Below are 17452 nucleotides of genomic sequence, written 5' to 3' on the forward strand. Positions count from 1 at the left end.
GAGTGTCGTTTGCACAACCTTTGAGACAAATGACAGCTTCTCCGGTCCTCATGATGTTAAAAAAAAAAGCAAAACAAACAAACCCTCAAACGCTAAGCATATGTGTACAGATAGAAAGCATCCTGGACTGTGTTGCTGATTTCAAACATCTGTGAATCTGAGTTCGGCCAGAGCCGTTTATTGGTTATTAGTGCCTCTGACATGGTAGATGTTTTTGAATTTCTGCAGTTTGTTCATATTAGTCAGTCCCCCTTGCCAGATTATATCACACACCTCTCCAGGGTGACGGGTCCTTTGAAAACACACACTGGTTTCCCCTTCTCATGTAGGACCCAAGACAAAACCTAATAAGAAGAAAGTCTATATTTAAACCTGTAAATTCTATGAGAGATGGGAGAAAGTCCCTATTTACAGGAGCAGGTTTTTTTTTTTTTTTTTTTTTGCTTTCCCCTAGAATAAGAGGTTTAAGGGAACAGTGTCATGATGAAGAAACTAATTGGCCATGCAGTGTGAGCCACTTTATGTAGCTCGAATCTTCTGTTTTGTGAAGAATGGGTATTCCCCTTCCTGCCGCTCTGGGAATTTTGTAGGTTGGAATAGGCTTTTTCTTTGTGAGATCTCAGTAAAACCCCTCCCTCGTTGTTCATAGGGATTCCCATTTCATGCCCCACATTTCTGAGCCCTCGGGCTATATAAATGGGCGAGGGGAGGCGATAGAGAGTCAATTCTAGTATTTCACCTCCCCACACTATATATTCATTTGGTCATACGATGTGACTGCTACACTCTTGACTCTTTTTTTCCATGATGGAGTTTTAACCAATATATAATTATGGATGTCAAGTGGGAGTCAGAAAATTCACATATTTTTTTCCTTGTCCCTTTGACCTTTTGGGATATCTAGTGGATTTTTAGTGGAAACAGTGACCCAGACTTCTGCAGAATTGCCATGTCCTTCTGTTTGGGATAGAGGTTCTTGTCTTTTGTCCAGTCTGGAGTGGGAAATGTTCAGTTATGCCATGTAGGCAAAGGGCTTCTCTCCCACCCCGCAGGAGAGGGCCTCTTTTAGGATACATGGCACTCTTCACAAATGTTGAGTTCTCTTTAAAATCTTGTTTCTGGATCTCGAAGTGAATTCCTTCTTATTATTTTCCCTCAAAGCTACCTAATAAATAAAGAACAAAACAAGATTCTGGGTTTAATTCTTCTTAGAATTTTGTGATAGTTTTGTTTGTTTGTCTGTTTGTTTCCATAAATGGTGGCCAGTGGCAAAACAGTGCTTCTGTATTATAAACATATAAATCCATACACTACCATGCAGGAAGTAATGTTACATAGGCTGTTATAACTCATGAATATTTTTCTGTTTCTACTCCTAACTCGTTATAATCCTATTGCTTTAAAAAATTATAAATAATATTTATATACCCAATATAAACATATCGGGTATGTCTTACTGAAAAACTTTATTTCAGAGTTCAAAATTATATTAAAGAATTATCTGAAATTACCATGATCTTTTGTGAGATGTTTGAGCAAAAATGTTACTCAAGGAATATCGAAATGGTTATCACTCATATTGCACCCAAAGACTGAAACAAATTTTGCCTCTGAAAGACTTGATCTTTCTCCCCAATTCAATCCCTTATTTGACCGTAGCAGCAGAATCTGTCATTACACGGTTTAGAGCACTGCACCTCAAACTAATGTGCACACAGATCCCCTGGGGATCTTGTTAAAAATGCAGGTTCTGACTCAGTGAGGCTGTGGGAAGGGCAGCAGAGGGGGCCTGAAATTCCAGGTGATGCCAGTGCTTGCTTGTCTGTAAGTAGCAAGGGGTTAGAGAATATCCCAGATGGAATCCCGATCCCCAAAGATAACTACGTGCAGAAAAACCTGTACCACAACTTACAATAGAGATGGTGTTTCTACGTGAACTATGAGTGTTCATTAAACTTTATGTTAAATTTATCATTATGATTTGGACAAAATAAAGAACCTAGAGGTCAGTAAAGATATGCATCTCTGTGTGAGCCTATGAGCAAAAACTATTTTTTATATCTAAGTCACGTGTATAATTATAACAGAAGGGAAAGCAACTAAACGAAATTATTTTTAGCAATGTATATTAAAAGTTCAAGCAGCTGGGAGGACCACCTAAATGTATCATAATTGAATTAGTAAAGCAATGATCAAGCCTCTTGATGTGGTCAGCATTGCAGCCAGTACGGGGTATAACAAAACTACAGTCACTGACACGGCATAAAGGAATGTAATGTCCTCAAGAGTTCTCCATTCAACTGTGTCCATTAGCCATGGATTCAGGATTTAAATGAAATTGGGTCAGACCCCAAAGAAACCAGTCAGTAGAAAAATAAGCATTTTTAAATTAAATCACAATAATAGACATTGAGTTCTGGTGAGTGGGAACAGCTGGTGAAAGCCTTTCATTGACTGGGAAATATCTAGGCTCAGAAGGTGCCTTATTGTTATGTAGTTTTCTTAGGGCTGGTTTTTTAAATGGCCTGTGTTTAGTTAAAAGGGAAGGCGTACAGTAAGGAAAACAGTCCAATTTTGCGTATTAACAGAACACCCTTCTCATGCTGCCTTTTGGGCTTTGGAGACATTAAAGAAATGGAAGATATGGTTCCTGTGCTCAAGGTACATAGAGTCTTGTCATAGAAATACAATGAACACATGAGAAACAGAGCAAAACAAAGACCCCCTCCCACCCCAGCAAAATAAACCAAACACATGAAAACAAATGCCACAGTTGCTTACATGAAAGCATATAAAACAGCATATATTTAAGTGACAAATTATGAAGTACAATCTAAAAATGATTCAGTTCTTAGGGCGTTTTTGGTTGCGACAGTGACAGTGACATTGGGGCACAACCATTTATTTATTAGAACCAAGGTTGCCAGATGTGCTACAGAGTTACTGGTGCACCGTGCTGCTTACAAACAGTTCCTCAGCCAAAAGGCCCAGACTCCTTCTCTGAGAAACGATGCCAGGGCCTTAGCTTTAAGGAAGCCCTGCAGAGATGGAGCTGTCAGGGAGGTAGGTGTTCACGGTGTGAGCCTGGCTGCCTCCTTTCTAAACCCGAAAGTCCTAAGGGAAGTGGAATGTAAAAGGAAGCACAAAGGAGTGAATTTATGTGTCTGGTCTCATCTAGTTGATCTGTTTAAAATCATTTACCAGCTGTAAACTGCTGTCTAGAGTTTATAGTAGAACGGTTGAGCCATGAAAGATCTTAAGGGCTGTTCACTCCAGCTGTCTCATTTTACAGATGAGATGACTGAGACCCAGAGAATTTAAGTGACTTGTTCTTAGTCATTAAGTTCTGGCTTATGTGAGCAGGAGGCTTGTCTCTATATTAGCTAATGTTCTGAAGATGATTTCAGGCAAGATCTTGGTTCTGATAAAATGTAGCTATAAATAAAAGTACATTTGTGTGTATATCCCTCTATACACATATAGATAACACACTCTATATTTTTGCTCCAACCGTTTACGCTACACCCCCCCCCACACACACAGACACACAGACACACGAGAACAGACAAGACTATAATTAAAGAGAGGACAGCATCCTTTTACTTTTAGATCTTGCAGGTTTATGTTAGAGATAAAGGCCGCTCTCATGGGTTATAATTCCAGTGGTATTAGGAACCTCCAGCTCCACCCCAAATATCTTGCCCACTTATGCCTAATAGCTGAAATACCTTTTACAAGGGATGCAGCTTTTGATTGTGTATTTTGCTTAAAGTTTAAATGATTCTGGTGGGAGTAGTACACTGATTTAAGTGTTCAAAAACTTGTGATTGATGATGGTTTTTTATTGGGAGCAGATTTTGAGAGAAGAATCTGAGGAGAAAGCCATCAGGCCCTCACTGGGTAATGGGTGAAAGGAAAAACAAATGTAAGAGGTTGAGTGTGAAGATTTTTGTTTATTTTAGTTTTGCATCGGACCTGTGATGGGTATTCCTTTTATGAATGTCAAAAGACCATGACTTAGCTTACTGCCTGATGCATGATGCATATTTGCTATGGGTCAACTTGAATCCTTTAGACTAATTTTTATTCTGGTATCTGCCTTCATGAAGAGTGTGGAGTGAAGAAGCAGAGAGGATCACACTCTGAACTCAGTAAAATGCCGATCACCTGAAAATGGTTGATTCAAAGGGACAATTTTCAGCCCAAATGAATTCACTTGAAATGAATGCCAACCTTAACTGAATTAAGTTGTGCTCTTTCAAATCCACTGCTGTGAGTATGGTAGACAGTTGTCTGGATTTTACATAGCTCCAAGCTAAAATTGTAGGTCAAACTGTGACTTTGGGAGCCTCCAACACTGTTTGAATTTGTAACAATTTTTCCTGAGTTTTGATTCTGCTGGGTAGTGTACAGACCCCTGTTAATAATGAGTGGACCAAAATAACTGATTCAGATGAACAGCCAAAATGTGTGGATGCCTCTCTAACCTGGTTTGAAATTCTAGCTGAATTTACTGGCAAAACAAACAAACAAACAAACAAACAAAAAACGAGTTTATTTTGGTATTTGTGATGATTTCTTCTTTTTATGTTTTTAAGTACATGAGACATCCCTGCTTATGTAAATTTTGTGACTTCAGTTTCTAAATGGAACAAGGAAGTGTAAAAAAAATGCAGTCATAGAGAAAATATATCCTTAATTCCTATTACTATTGGAATGTCCGGTCTTTGCAGGTGGTACTGGTAGCACAGATGTTCATTGTGATTGGCTTTGGGCAGTGGAACCAAAGGTGTTTTCTTCCAGCCCCATGATTCGAGAAAACCACTTAAACCTGTGGAAACTCCTTACCTTCCATAAGTTAGTCAAAAAACCTTTACCAGACCCTTCAAGCAGAGATTTGAAGAAAAAGGTGCTCTTGGCGGGTAAAAAATGAATAGAAACCCAGTTTCTGCCCTTTGGTGGAGATAGTCAGATTGTTGAGGTTAAAAGTATTACAAAAAGAATTACAATCCAGGGTATGCAGAATTCTGGAGCAGACTAAATGTACAGTTTTGGAGCTGTATTCTCAGTGAAGGATTTGTCTGAGTGGGCGGGATTTCATTAGCGAGGGCTTCTGAGCAAAGGTAATTTTTGAAGAGTCTTGAACAGTATGGTGGGTCCATGGCTTGGTGTGTGAGGAAGTCTACGGCTTGATGTGCCCTGTGCTGAGGTTACTAGTAAAGTATGAGTACAGGATGGTGAAAGCTGATGGGATACGGAATGGTCGAGGGTCTTCTGAGCCTGCAACATCCACAGCTGGTGGCCTTTGTACTTGGCCAAGTGCCCACGTCTTTAAAAATATATATAGCTAATAAATATATTTTTGAAAGTCATTTGTCTCAATCTATTTAAGCATTGATTACTGACAATTAAATTCACTTAATTTCAAATACTAATTTAGTGTGACTGATTATTTTAACATATTTTAGATACCTGAAACAGAAAACACGCACAAATATGATTATTGCAAATTATGTTACTTACACTTACTTTGTTTTAAATCACCAATGCTGTGGGTTTAATTAATTTAAGTATCATTTTTATATTTCTTTTTATATCTTCCTAGGGTTATAGATTTACTTATTTAAATCCATGCCCTGGGGTTTCAGTAATAACCTTTTTTGAACCTTCTTGGTGTTGTGTAATCTTTACAAATCCACAAGTAAAACGATGCCTTCTCAGAATAGCAAGGGTTATAGGATCTGAGTTGTAGACTGTTGGAGTCTTGATTGCTTTTCCCAAAGTGATTCAGATCTAGTCACTGGTTAAGTTGTGTTTTCTTTTTAAGGGTTAAATTTCACGTAGTCATTAAATTTAAATTGTTTCCAAAAAAATGCCTTCTAATTGGTTTCACATAATTTTTCTTCGCTATCTGGTATCTTTCCACCAGATATATTCTTTGTACAATGTTGCTTAGGTGACATCGCATACCTTTTAGTCTATTATTGTGTTATATTGACCTGGTCTGTCATCATTGGAACATCCTGTGTTGCTGGTCTTTCTACACTCGTGCTGCATAGACCCTCTCTCCACAGGCCCTGATCAATCTTTCCTCTTCTAGCTACAGTTTCTGCTTTTTAGACTTGGCTAACTCACATTTCCATGTGTTAAAACTAACCATATCCTATTATATTCATCCTTCTTTTATAACTGCCATTTGCCCTTTATATTGACTGTTCTCTCTTGAAATCATAATGAACTTATGGTTTTTCAATAACTCAACTTGTTCCATTTAACCAGAATTTTATTTTCCTTTTGATGCTCAAATACATAATCACATTTTAGCCAGTAAGAACCCCTATAGGCAGGTTCCTTTGTCCTTCTAGCAGTGTCCCTGATGTTTTGGAAAGGATCCTAGTTTTCTGGTAACAGCTGGATATTTCACAGCTGTTTTGTGCTTCCTGCCCTGTGAACTGGAATCAGTCACCTTCCAAGGATTCTTCTTTTTATATAAAGTGGAGAATTGGAACATAGACCAAAATCTGGGCACTACAGGTGTGCATGAAAGTTAGTAGTGGATCAAAGGGCTACTATTGGTGGTTGGAAAAATCTGCCCTTTTGAGGTTATGGGTTCCCATTAATTTTTTCCAGTTTGACGTGTCATGCTTCTGCTCTCTAGTTTTCTTACAGTATGAAGTTATATCTGTCATCGGAACTTTCTGCTGCACTGACCATAAGCACTTTATTGTGGGAATAAAGACAGATTTTACTTGGGGAGGGGAAATATGTATTTAGATTGCTGGCAGGCTGATAGAAGGCTCCACATGAAGACTTGAGCACTGGGGAGCAGAAGCAGTGTGCAGTCTGGCTTCTGGAACCCTCTTTCATTGCTAGGACTCTGTTCTGCTCACTCTTCTCTTCTGCCCTGGGCACTTCAGTGATTTTATCTCATAAGCTGCCAGAAATTACTGCTTTCTGGGGGGATCAGCACAACTCTTACTTCGTCCTGCCGGCATCCTTCTCTAGAACAGACCCCGCCCGTCCTATCCTCTTTAGGGTCTGCAGGGTACCTTGCTTGACAAGCTCATGCTTGAGGTCAGCAGGGCTGGTTTCTCATATTTCTGTGAAGGGCCTGGATTCTACTTTCTGTTGTGCTTACGGTTAACAGAGATGGCTAGATCATGTTTAAGTTGTTTGTCTCAAAGATCGGAAACTTGAAACTCTTCCAAAACGGTCACTTTGCCCTATGTGGAAAACTCAAGTATTACTTTCCTGGATGAAGATGCATGCACAAAGTAGGTGCTTATACTAGTAGTATTGACTTAAACCCCAGGCGAAGTGGAGACTAGTATAAATTGTGTATAAATTTAATTATATTCAGAACTTGTTCATGGGCTTTATGCAGATGGAGTCATACAGAAAACTCTCAGTGTGTAGTCATTTTATTGATAGTGGTCATAAAAATCATCACTTATTTTTTTTGTGGATCTGATATGGTATATCAAATTCAGAAATTGGTATCTGCAAAATGTTCCTAAGAACATTTTGCTCAAATATCAGAGTGCTTCAATTTCAGTATTAATTTTCTTTTGCTGTGTAACACATTACACAAATATACTAGGTTATTTCAGTTCCTGTAGGTTAGAAATTCAGGCACGGCATAGCTGGTTTCTCTGCCCTAGGTCTCTCTGGGCCGAAATCAGGGCATTGGGCATGGTTGTGGTTCTCACCTGAGGCTCAGAATTCTCTTACAAGCTCGCCAGTTGTTGAAAGAACTTATCTTTTTTTGTGGTTGTAGGATGGCGGTCCCCAGTTTCCTGCTAGTTTTCAGCCACTGACCACTCCTAGCTTTTAGAGGGTGCCTTGCAGACTGTGCTCTGTAGCTTCTCTTTCAGTTCACAGCATGAAATATATTTGCTTTCTTCCAAGGTAGCCAGGTCACATCTCTTTCTTCTGTGACTAACTGGGGAAAACATGCTACTTTAAAAGGGCTCTCCTGATTAGGTCAGGCTCACTCAGGATTATCTCTTTGTCCTATTTCATAACACAATCATGGGAATGATATCTCATCATATTCACATTCAAAAGGGGGATGATTGTGTTCAAAGGTGAGGGACACGGGGTGTCATTTTAGAACTCTGCTGATCACAGCGAGCTTATAGTTTGAAAAGAATCTTACTTTTGTTGATAGTGTTTTCTGTATGTATGTTTATTATTTTTGTGTCAATACTGCTGGTTGTTTTTTTTTTGACAGTAGCTTTTGGATAATAAAAGAGTGGCAGCCATTTTTAGCAAGAGAGCATTAAGAGTGCTTACTTGATTTTTTAAATCCGATTTATTAATTTGACAGAACCTTATTGAGCTTCACAGTGAGCTGGGCTCTTTGTGGGGCTCTGTAGGAAAAGGGGGCAGTCATGTGAACAATATCCTTGCCTGTATCAGCTGGACAAGAGCATGCTGAACCTCAAATGTGTTCTGCTGATGGGTACCTGGAAAACATGGTACCCTGCAAACCGTTGTGGGATATGGATATGTTTTAAAATTATCACGTGAACCAGGAGCCAACTAGCAAGACATATGTTTGTGAATGTAGTAAAATCACAGCCATAGGCATGTTTCCACGTAAGCATACTATTTCCAAGAAGGTCGTTTCATGTTAACTATTGTTTTCTTCTTGTATTATATCATTTGCTAGTAGACAAAACTGATGAATGTGAAATGCCTAAGAATGTTTGTGGAAAGTATTTTAAGTTTAAAAATTTTGTTGAAATAATTTTTCCTCTTAAAAATTAGAAAAAGACTGCCATTCTTCTGTATTAATGGTTGACTGCCTTGGAGAAGCGGGTTTTCCACAGGTGTATAGCTTGTACTGATTTTTAGTTATCAGATGTGCCGTAGTCAGATCCATTAAATGAGAGACAACCTGATTGAAAACGTATTGTAGGGTCCTTAATGTAAGGCCTGAGGGAGGAGATCAGGCTTTACTTGCAGTAGATTCTGTAACACTTTCTTTTACTTGAATTGCATAGACCTCTGTCTCCTAAAGTTAACAACCTTGTGAGTTTTAGTTTTATCAGAATTGGTAGCTTGAAGAGCAGCAAATGAAAGGTTTATATGATTTCATGAACTGGGTAAGAATTAAATTCATTCCTTTAGTTTTGATGGCACCCTTTTAGCTCTTCTCTCCTTTGCTGACATGTTGAAGTGACATTTGTCATTTAGCCTTTGCTAATATTCTTTTCCAGTATGAATGCTTTATATTGCCCTTTTCTTTTTTTTTTTTTTTTTTTTTTTTTTTTTTTTTTGTGGCATTGTGTAGAATTTACAGTACATTGTTTAATCAAAGTGATGACAGTGGACATCCTTGATTTGTTCCTGTTCTTAGGAGAAAGACTTCTTACCGTTAACTTTTACATTAGCTGTAGTTTTTTGTAGATGCCCTTTATCAGGTTAAGGAAGTTTCCTTCTATTTTTAATTTGTTGAGTTTTTATCATGAATAAGTACTGGATTTTGTCAAATGCTTTTTCTGAGTCTACAGATATGATCATATGATTTTCAAAAAAGATCTGCATATCCGTTATTTATTACTACATAAAATTTACCCCCAAATAGCATCTTAAAACAACAAACAATTTTTATCTCACATTTTTTGTGAGTCTAGGATCCAGGTGTTTCTTAGCTGGGTGCCTGTGGCTCACGTCTTTCATGAAGTTCTAGTCAAGCAGAAGCCAGGACCGTGGTCACATTTGAAAGCATAACTCATGGTGTTTTCAAGCCTCAGTCCTTTTGTACGTGCGTCTCTCCCCAGGACTGCCTTGTGCTGTGGCAGCTGGCTTTCCTCAGGGCTAGTGATTGATCTAAGAGAAAAGTTAGGACTGAGAGGGCAGAGTACCACTACAGAAGCCATAGTCTTTTATAATCTTTTCTGAGGAGTGGTATTCTATGATTTCTACCATTTGTTGGATACGAATCAACAAATGCAGCCCATATTCAAGATCTGGGGACTAAATAAGTATGACTACGTGGAAGTGGCCACCACTGAGAACTGTTTGAGAGACTTCCCACAATTGTATATTAAAATGATGAATTACATGTTTTTTAATGTCAACCTTGCCTTCTTGGGATTAATACTACTTTTTCATGATTTATTATCATTTTTATAAATTATTGGATTCAATTTGTTAAAAACATGCCAATACTTTTTACATCTATATTTATGAGAGAAATTTAACTGTAGTTTTCTTGTAATGTTTTTGTCTGGTTTTGGTGTTGAAATGTTGCTTGCTTCATATAATGAGTTGGGAATTATTCCCTCTTCAGTTTTTTGGAAGAGTTTTTATAGAATTGGTATTATATTGTCCTTAAATGTTTGGTTTACTTCACTGGTGGTTCTATTTGGCCCTGGAATTTTTGTCTGTGAGCCTTGGTTATTTTTATCTTTCAAGGAATTTGTTTCATCTAAGCTCCTGAGTTTATTGGCATAAAGTTGTTCATAATATCTATAGAATTTGTAGTAATGTTACTTACCGCTTTCATTTCTGATACTGGCAATGTATGTTTTTCACCTTTTTGTCCTTACCAGTTTGGCTAGAGGTTTATCTTTTGTTTGTTTGTTTGTTTGTTTGTTTTTGATCTTCTCTGAAAACCAGCTTTTGGTTTCAGTGATTTTCTTTATTGTTTTCTATTTTCATTTATTTCCACTCTGATATTTATTTATTTTAATTCTTCTGTTCAGTTTGCATTTCCATTCTTCTTTTTTCTAGTATTTTAAGGTCTAATCTTATTGCTTTGAGACCTTTCCTCTTTTCTATGATATGCATTTAGTACTAAAAATTTTTCTACAGCTAAAGTACTTTAGCTACATCTTGCTATTGAGGTATTTTGTGTTATTTTTATTTAGTTCACGATACTTTCTAATTCCTCTTTTGTATTACTTAGTTTCTAAATATTTACTGTCATACTTACCTTTTAAAGTACTTTTTTCCCCCTCTGGCTCCTTACAATCTTTTCTTTATCACTGGTTTTAAGCAACTAGAATTTAAACTGTGCTTAGCAGTTGAGACACATTCTTAGGACAGAGGGGATGCTAAATAACACACACGGTTTGGTGTGTTCCTTCTGTACATTTCGGTGTGCTCATACATACACATATGGATATCTATATGTTTGTCTATTGACATTTATATCTGTATCTATTGATAGCTCTTTGTACACATAGATACATTTATTCCCCACATGGAATCATCCCATATATATTATATTTTTGCTTTAACAATATAGGATTTTCCTGTTTTCCTGACTTTTTAAATAGGAATATGGAAACTTTTCACTAGAAGAAAAAGAACTTTAAAAGCAATTTCAGAGTTATCTTTTCTCTAGAGAGAATAATAAAGTTACCTAGCTTTATAGACAAGCTAGAGGCCATAAAGATTATTTAATAAGAACAACAAAATCTTCAGAGAATAGAGGGAATTAAAGGATTTGAACATAAAGTAGAAAATCAGGAGGAAAAGTCAGAGAGGCTAAAATCAGGTGAGAGAGTGGGGCAGGCCGTGCAGGAAGAGAGTGAGTGGGGAAGCTGGGAAGGAAATAAGGGTCTAGTGCAGTAATATGAACGAAATTTAAAAATAACTGTTACTCTTTTTTTTTAAACAGTATTATTCCTTTTTATCCATTATTTTTTGATATTAAAAAACATTATTTTCGGATTTTCAACATCTCTAGTCATTAGTTTTTTAAAATGCCCCATTCTAGTTTGGGAGTGAATTCAAGATAGGGAGAGATTTTAAACATATATATTCAAGCATAAAACTTTTGAAGAATATTCTGGTCTCTTTTCTCTAGCTTTTGTTAAAATGCCCATCTGATTTAGCTCAACTGATTTTTTAAAAAAAACATTTATTTTTTATGGTAACATTGGTTAACGAAATCCAATAAGTTTCAGCTGTACAGGTTAACAGTAAGGCATATATATGTTTACACTGTATGTTCATCTCCCATAATTAGATTTCTTTCTGTCGCCACATATTTGACCCCCTTTACCTGTCTACCTTCTCCCTCCCCCACTCCCTTACCCTTTGGACCACTAGTCTAATGTCCATGACAATGAATCTCTGTTCGTCCTGTTCACTTGTTGCTTTTAGGTTTATATCCCAAGTATAAGTGATATCATATGATTTTCGACTTTTTCTATCTGGCTTATTTCGCTTAGCATGATTATTTTGAGGTCCATCCATGTTGTCGCAAATGGCAGTATTTCATCTCTTCTTATGGCTGAGTAATATTCCATTGTCTGTATGTACCACAGCTTCTTTAGCCAATCATCTATTGTAGGACACTTCGGTTGCTTCCATGTCCTGGCCAATGTGAATAATGCCGCTGTGAACATCGGTGTGTGAATATCTTTTTGGATATGGGTTTTCAAGTCTTTGGGGCAAATACCCAGTAGAGGGATTGCTGGATCATATGGTAGATCAAGTCTTAGTTTTTTGAGGAACTTCCATACTGTTTAATTAAGGCAAGCTATCAGGCTTCTTAATGATTCAGAAATAATCCAACTTGCAGTCAGATGGTGAAACATGTTACAGAGTTCAAGAACCACCTTAGAGCACTAGCATTGTAGGCCTTAAGTTTCTCTTTTCAGAAATAGCATTTTTAGTGTCAGCCCTAAGCGAATACAAGCAGAATGATTATGAGGAATTTTTCATGTTGTGATTTAAGCCGGTGTAGCTTTTAGAATGTGGCCTTGTTAGGTCTTCCTAAAATTAAAAGTGACATGTTTCCTAGAGTAACAAACCAGCATATTTTCGATGTTAAATTTCAGGGGAAAGTTCTGAGTTTAATTTCTTTTTTTTCCCCACTCCCAGATATGTGTCACAAAGATGTCTACACGGAACTGCCAGGGAATGGACTCAGTGATCAAACCCCTGGACACAATTCCTGAGGATAAAAAAGTCAGGGTTCAGAGGACACAGAGCACTTTTGACCCGTTCGAGAAACCAACTAACCAAGTAAAGAGGGTTCATTCGGAGAACAATGCTTGCATTAACTTTAAGACCTCCTCCACGGGCAAAGAATCTCCTAAAGTTAGGCGGCACTCCAGCCCCAGCTCTGTAAGTACAGTCTTCTTCCTTATCAGTGGGTGAACAGGAGAAGCGGCCCTCTCAGAGGAGAGCATGGAGAGCACGCTGTGCTGGGAAACGGCAGGTGGCCTTATCAGGGTGTCTTACCATGCTTACTCTCCCAGGGTGGTATAACGTTTTGGAAATGAGAGTGTGCGCTCTGAGCAACGTATATACATACTCTCTATTCATAAGCAGCAAGCAAATGAGAAATGATTCAAGTTATTTTTGGAAGAATTCTTTTTGTTTGTTTATTTGTTTTTTTTTTTTTTGTAGTTGTTTTCAGTTAGAGGAATTTAGAATTAAAAAACCTTTCGTATTTCAAACCCTTGGAATGGATATTGAACTTTACTGCTTTTGTGGGCAATAAGGATGGTTTGGAATTGGGCAAGTTCACAAAGAATGTCATTTCAGAATAAATGTTAAAATTTGTTCACTTGTCATATTCCAATTTGTTTTCAGTGTAAATATTTTAAGATTAAAAAACTAGACATTGAATCTTCTTAAAGAGAAATTCTTTTAATTAAGATGGAATTTTCTAAAATCTCTATTGAGTCTTGCCTTTTGACCTAAGAAGGTATAAAGATCTGAGGTGATGGATGTTTTTTGACTATAAAATTTTTACTGAAACTCATATTTCAAGATTGGCTTGCATTTAACATTGTATAAAAACCTTATGATCTTTTTAAATTAAGTAGTTTTTTCAGATTTAACTTAACATTTAGAACCTTTGAAATAGATGCTCTAAGAATTTAAAATGTAAGAGAGTGCTAAGAGAATTTCGATTCTCCTTGCTAAGAAATACATGCTACTTCATAAATTTTAAATATTAAACTCCGTGAGAGCCTAAACAGCAAGAAATGTCAACTGCTAGAAGAGTATTGACACTTCAGTTTAATTAAACTGTATGATACAGCACACATTTTGTATCACAATTTGTGTTAATGAAACTGAAATAGATATTATTAATGCAACATTTGTGAGGAGACTTGATTATCTGGTTTTCCCCAAACTGGCCCCCATAATCTTGTTTATGATTGCAAGGTAGCATCTGTCTAGATCATAGATATTATCACTAACTTCTGGAAAAACTTTTAGATTTAGTATCATTTAGAAGAGATGAAAGGAGCGGTGGAGAAGAGTAAGCTATATTATGGAAGAGAATTATATATTCTATATACAATTACATATATTATATAATAAAAGAGAATTATATAGTCTATAGTTATCTTATATATATCAACCTATCAGTGATATGTAGAAATTGACATTTTCAGATATTACAGCGAGGCATACTTATACTAAAATATTATTAACTATTTAAATTTAACTAGTCATCCTGTATTTTATCTGCAATAATATTTACAGTCTATTAGCACATTATTTCTTTTGTTGTTCCCGCTTCAGCTACTGGGAGCTCTTTAGGTTGGCTCCTGTGTCCTTTTGAGATGTCTTCATTCCTTCGTTTTTTGAGCACTTCCTTACTTTCTGCTCCTATAAGACAATCTTGGCTTCTATAGAATTTTCCCAGCCCCAGATCTAGAATCAATTTCTCCAAAGAGCCCTGGTTTCTTTTATTGTAAAGTGATATGTAGAAACTGAGATGTTGGTGCTGGGTATGCCTGTTGCTCCTGGACGTCATGTAGTTTTAAAAGTCAGTGCCGCGTGTACATCATAGCATAATGGGATTTCAATATTTATTTTTAATTTTTGACAAGGAGTTAATTAAAATCCTTATCGAGGAAGTTGAGACTCCTGTGATGCTCTCTGTATTTCTCTCTTTAAAGTTGAATTTTATTTTATTAAAGTACTGCTTGAACATAGCTTAGAAGAACAAATAGTAGAGGATTCTGAGAGAATGATAGTGACATAGGTTTTGAAACTCTTTATATAATTAGCCAGAGCAACTAGTATAGTAAAACCAAAACTAGTGGATAATACTGATGACAAATATGGGTGACACAGTATCTCCATGAACCTCAAAATAGGAGTGAGGGGAACAGGTTGTGAACAGTTTTAAGAACTGCGTAGTATCTGAAAGTGTGAGGGCAGAAGCTTAGGGAAGGCAAAGGGGCTGGTGGCTATCCTCAGAGCCAGGGAGCCTCCACATTGCCATCAGTGTGGCACACTGGCAGCTTATGGGCCATTCCTAGGACATCAACTGGGAGGGGAGTGCGATGGCTCCTGTGAGTGGGTGAGTCCAAGGACAGACATCACGATGTGGTTTGCTGGTGTTGCAGTCTGCTGGTCTTTGTCCTGTGACTTCTCTAGACTGTCTAATTGAAACACCTTTCCAGGACAGAGCCCTGCTCTGAATAGAGAGTTGTCTTTCCTTGCACAACTTGATTTTCCTAGTCGTAATTGCCTCCTCTTTTCATTTGTTCATAATTAATATAATTAATTGGTATAATTTTAATCACAGACTGAGGCCCCAATTTATTTGATAAAACTATAAAGCTCCTGAAACAAGCTGGAGTTAGATAACCTATCCATTTTTCTTTCCCCTGAGACTGACCTAAGTAGTTCTCCATCGTCTAATCCAGTCTGGACTGGTTGATCTCCAAGCCTGCTCTTATGAGGCTTCCCTTCACTATTTTCCCGAGAATTTTCTTTTCCTTCCTTTTTGTGTTAAATGTATAGGCTCTGTGTTACTTACATATCTTTCTTGTTCTTGGTTTATTTTGCTCCACATGTGACTGTCTTTATTCATACTTAATTACTTGATTAATAGTTTGACTAGGAATAGGATTTTGGGTTAGAAAATAATTTTTTTTAGCCTTTCGACATTGCTTTGTTCTTTTCTAGGCAGGCTCAATCTGGAGAGAGAGGGGAGGAGGGTGCAAACTTGAAAATGAGAATTCCACTGCAGTCTCAGATGACCACCATGGGGGTTTCGTCTTGTCATTGCCTCCTTCTGTGGGACTAGATAATTCCCAGACAGAACCAGTCCCTCTGGTCAGGTTGTCACCCCTTGTGGTGCTTAGGTCTATTCCTCTATGGTGCATCTAGATTAATTTTGTAACCAAGTTACCCATCAAGTGTGTTTTATCTTAGTGTGTCTATGTTGAACAGGGCTAGGCATGCAGGATGATAGACCCTGTTGTGGAAATCGAAGGCAGAAGAAAAATTAGGCAAGGCAGGTTTCACTTCAAATCCTTATTTAATGAAGTCACATAGTTCTGATGGAATCCTTCACACCTTACCCTCAGATCCACTCTTACAATTATAGCATAATGTAACAGAGAAGTGATCCTTATGGTTATCCTGCAATTCAGGGGCTTGCCAACAATTTTAATCAAAGGGTTATGTATGAAGGTTAAAATCAAGTTTCAATGAATTCAGTTATGAAACTGTGGACATTCTTATAGCCATATCAAGGTATGATTACAATGAACACAGAGGTATACTCATGTAGTTCATAAAAATGCAGCTCAAAAACCCATCCCTGCTTCTGGGAATGGGGTTTCAGTAGATGACAGACTTAAGCATAATTTAGTATCTCTTCTATTTGGGTGGGATTTAGGTCTCCATGGGAAGATTCCACCAATATAGTAGTGGTAAAGAAAATTCTTTCATGATTCCAGTCATCTTGGTTTGAATTCAAGCTCTGTCATTAGCTGTAGGATCTTAGATGAGTTACTTTATTTCTTCAGTTTGTCCGTCTGTCCCTACCTCCTTCCCTTCCCTTCCCTTCCCCCTCCATCCCTCCTCCTTCCCTCCCCCTTCCTTCCTTCCTTCCTTCCTTCCTTCCTTCCTTCCTTCCTTCCTTCCTTCCTTCCTTCCTTCCTTCTTTCCTTCCTTCCTTCCTTCCTTTGCAATCAAAGATTTATTCCAAAATTCTTCTTAGTTTTTAAAATTTAAATAAAATACTCTAAACCAAGAATCACTTGACCGCAAATTACAAATCCTTCAAGTTTATGACAAAACTCTGCTTCAAAGACTCTCAGAAGCAGTCTTCACTTGTAAAGATGTCTTAGTGTTTATGATTTGAAGCATCCTAACAGAATTTAGCAACAGTTACTTCCCTGCTTTTGTTGTTTTTGTTAAAGTGGAACTTTTTCCTTAACAAAAGACAGCATATATGATATGCCCTCAGTTAGCACCTAGTTTTTATGGGCAAATAGGTTTTGTAGAAAGAACCTTGTAGTAGTGAGGGGAGAACATCTTACCCTTGAGGATAAGCAAATTTTAAAGTTCTCTGAAATGACGAGCTTCAGTCTATAAAGAAGACCAGGGTCTTGTCTTCGCTATGAAATAATGATGGTCCATATAGGCTATGAAGCAGAAGGTCTTAACCATGGACCATCCCTCCTTGCTGAAGGAGATGCTTTTTGAACACCTAACTAAAGTG

At 37.4% G+C, this 17452-nt stretch overlaps 1 protein-coding gene across 3 annotated transcripts in view; it reads left to right on the top strand.

Moving 5' to 3' along the window:
* CDK14 (cyclin dependent kinase 14) overlaps window positions 1-17452 on the top strand; it is a 504271-nt gene that overhangs the window by 104959 nt on the left and 381860 nt on the right. For 2 of the 3 annotated variants that reach the window (XM_036230328.1, XM_036230329.1), the window contains one exon: window positions 12847-13092. The exons of the other annotated variant lie outside the window; for it this stretch is intronic. In XM_036230328.1, the coding sequence (XP_036086221.1) occupies window positions 12847-13092 (246 nt within the window). The remainder of the gene's footprint in view (window positions 1-12846; window positions 13093-17452) is intronic. 3 annotated transcript variants of the gene reach the window in all.

The sequence above is a fragment of the Rousettus aegyptiacus genome, unplaced genomic scaffold (assembly GCF_014176215.1).
Source record: "Rousettus aegyptiacus isolate mRouAeg1 unplaced genomic scaffold, mRouAeg1.p scaffold_m13_p_13, whole genome shotgun sequence".
Taxonomy (NCBI): domain Eukaryota; kingdom Metazoa; phylum Chordata; class Mammalia; order Chiroptera; family Pteropodidae; genus Rousettus; species Rousettus aegyptiacus.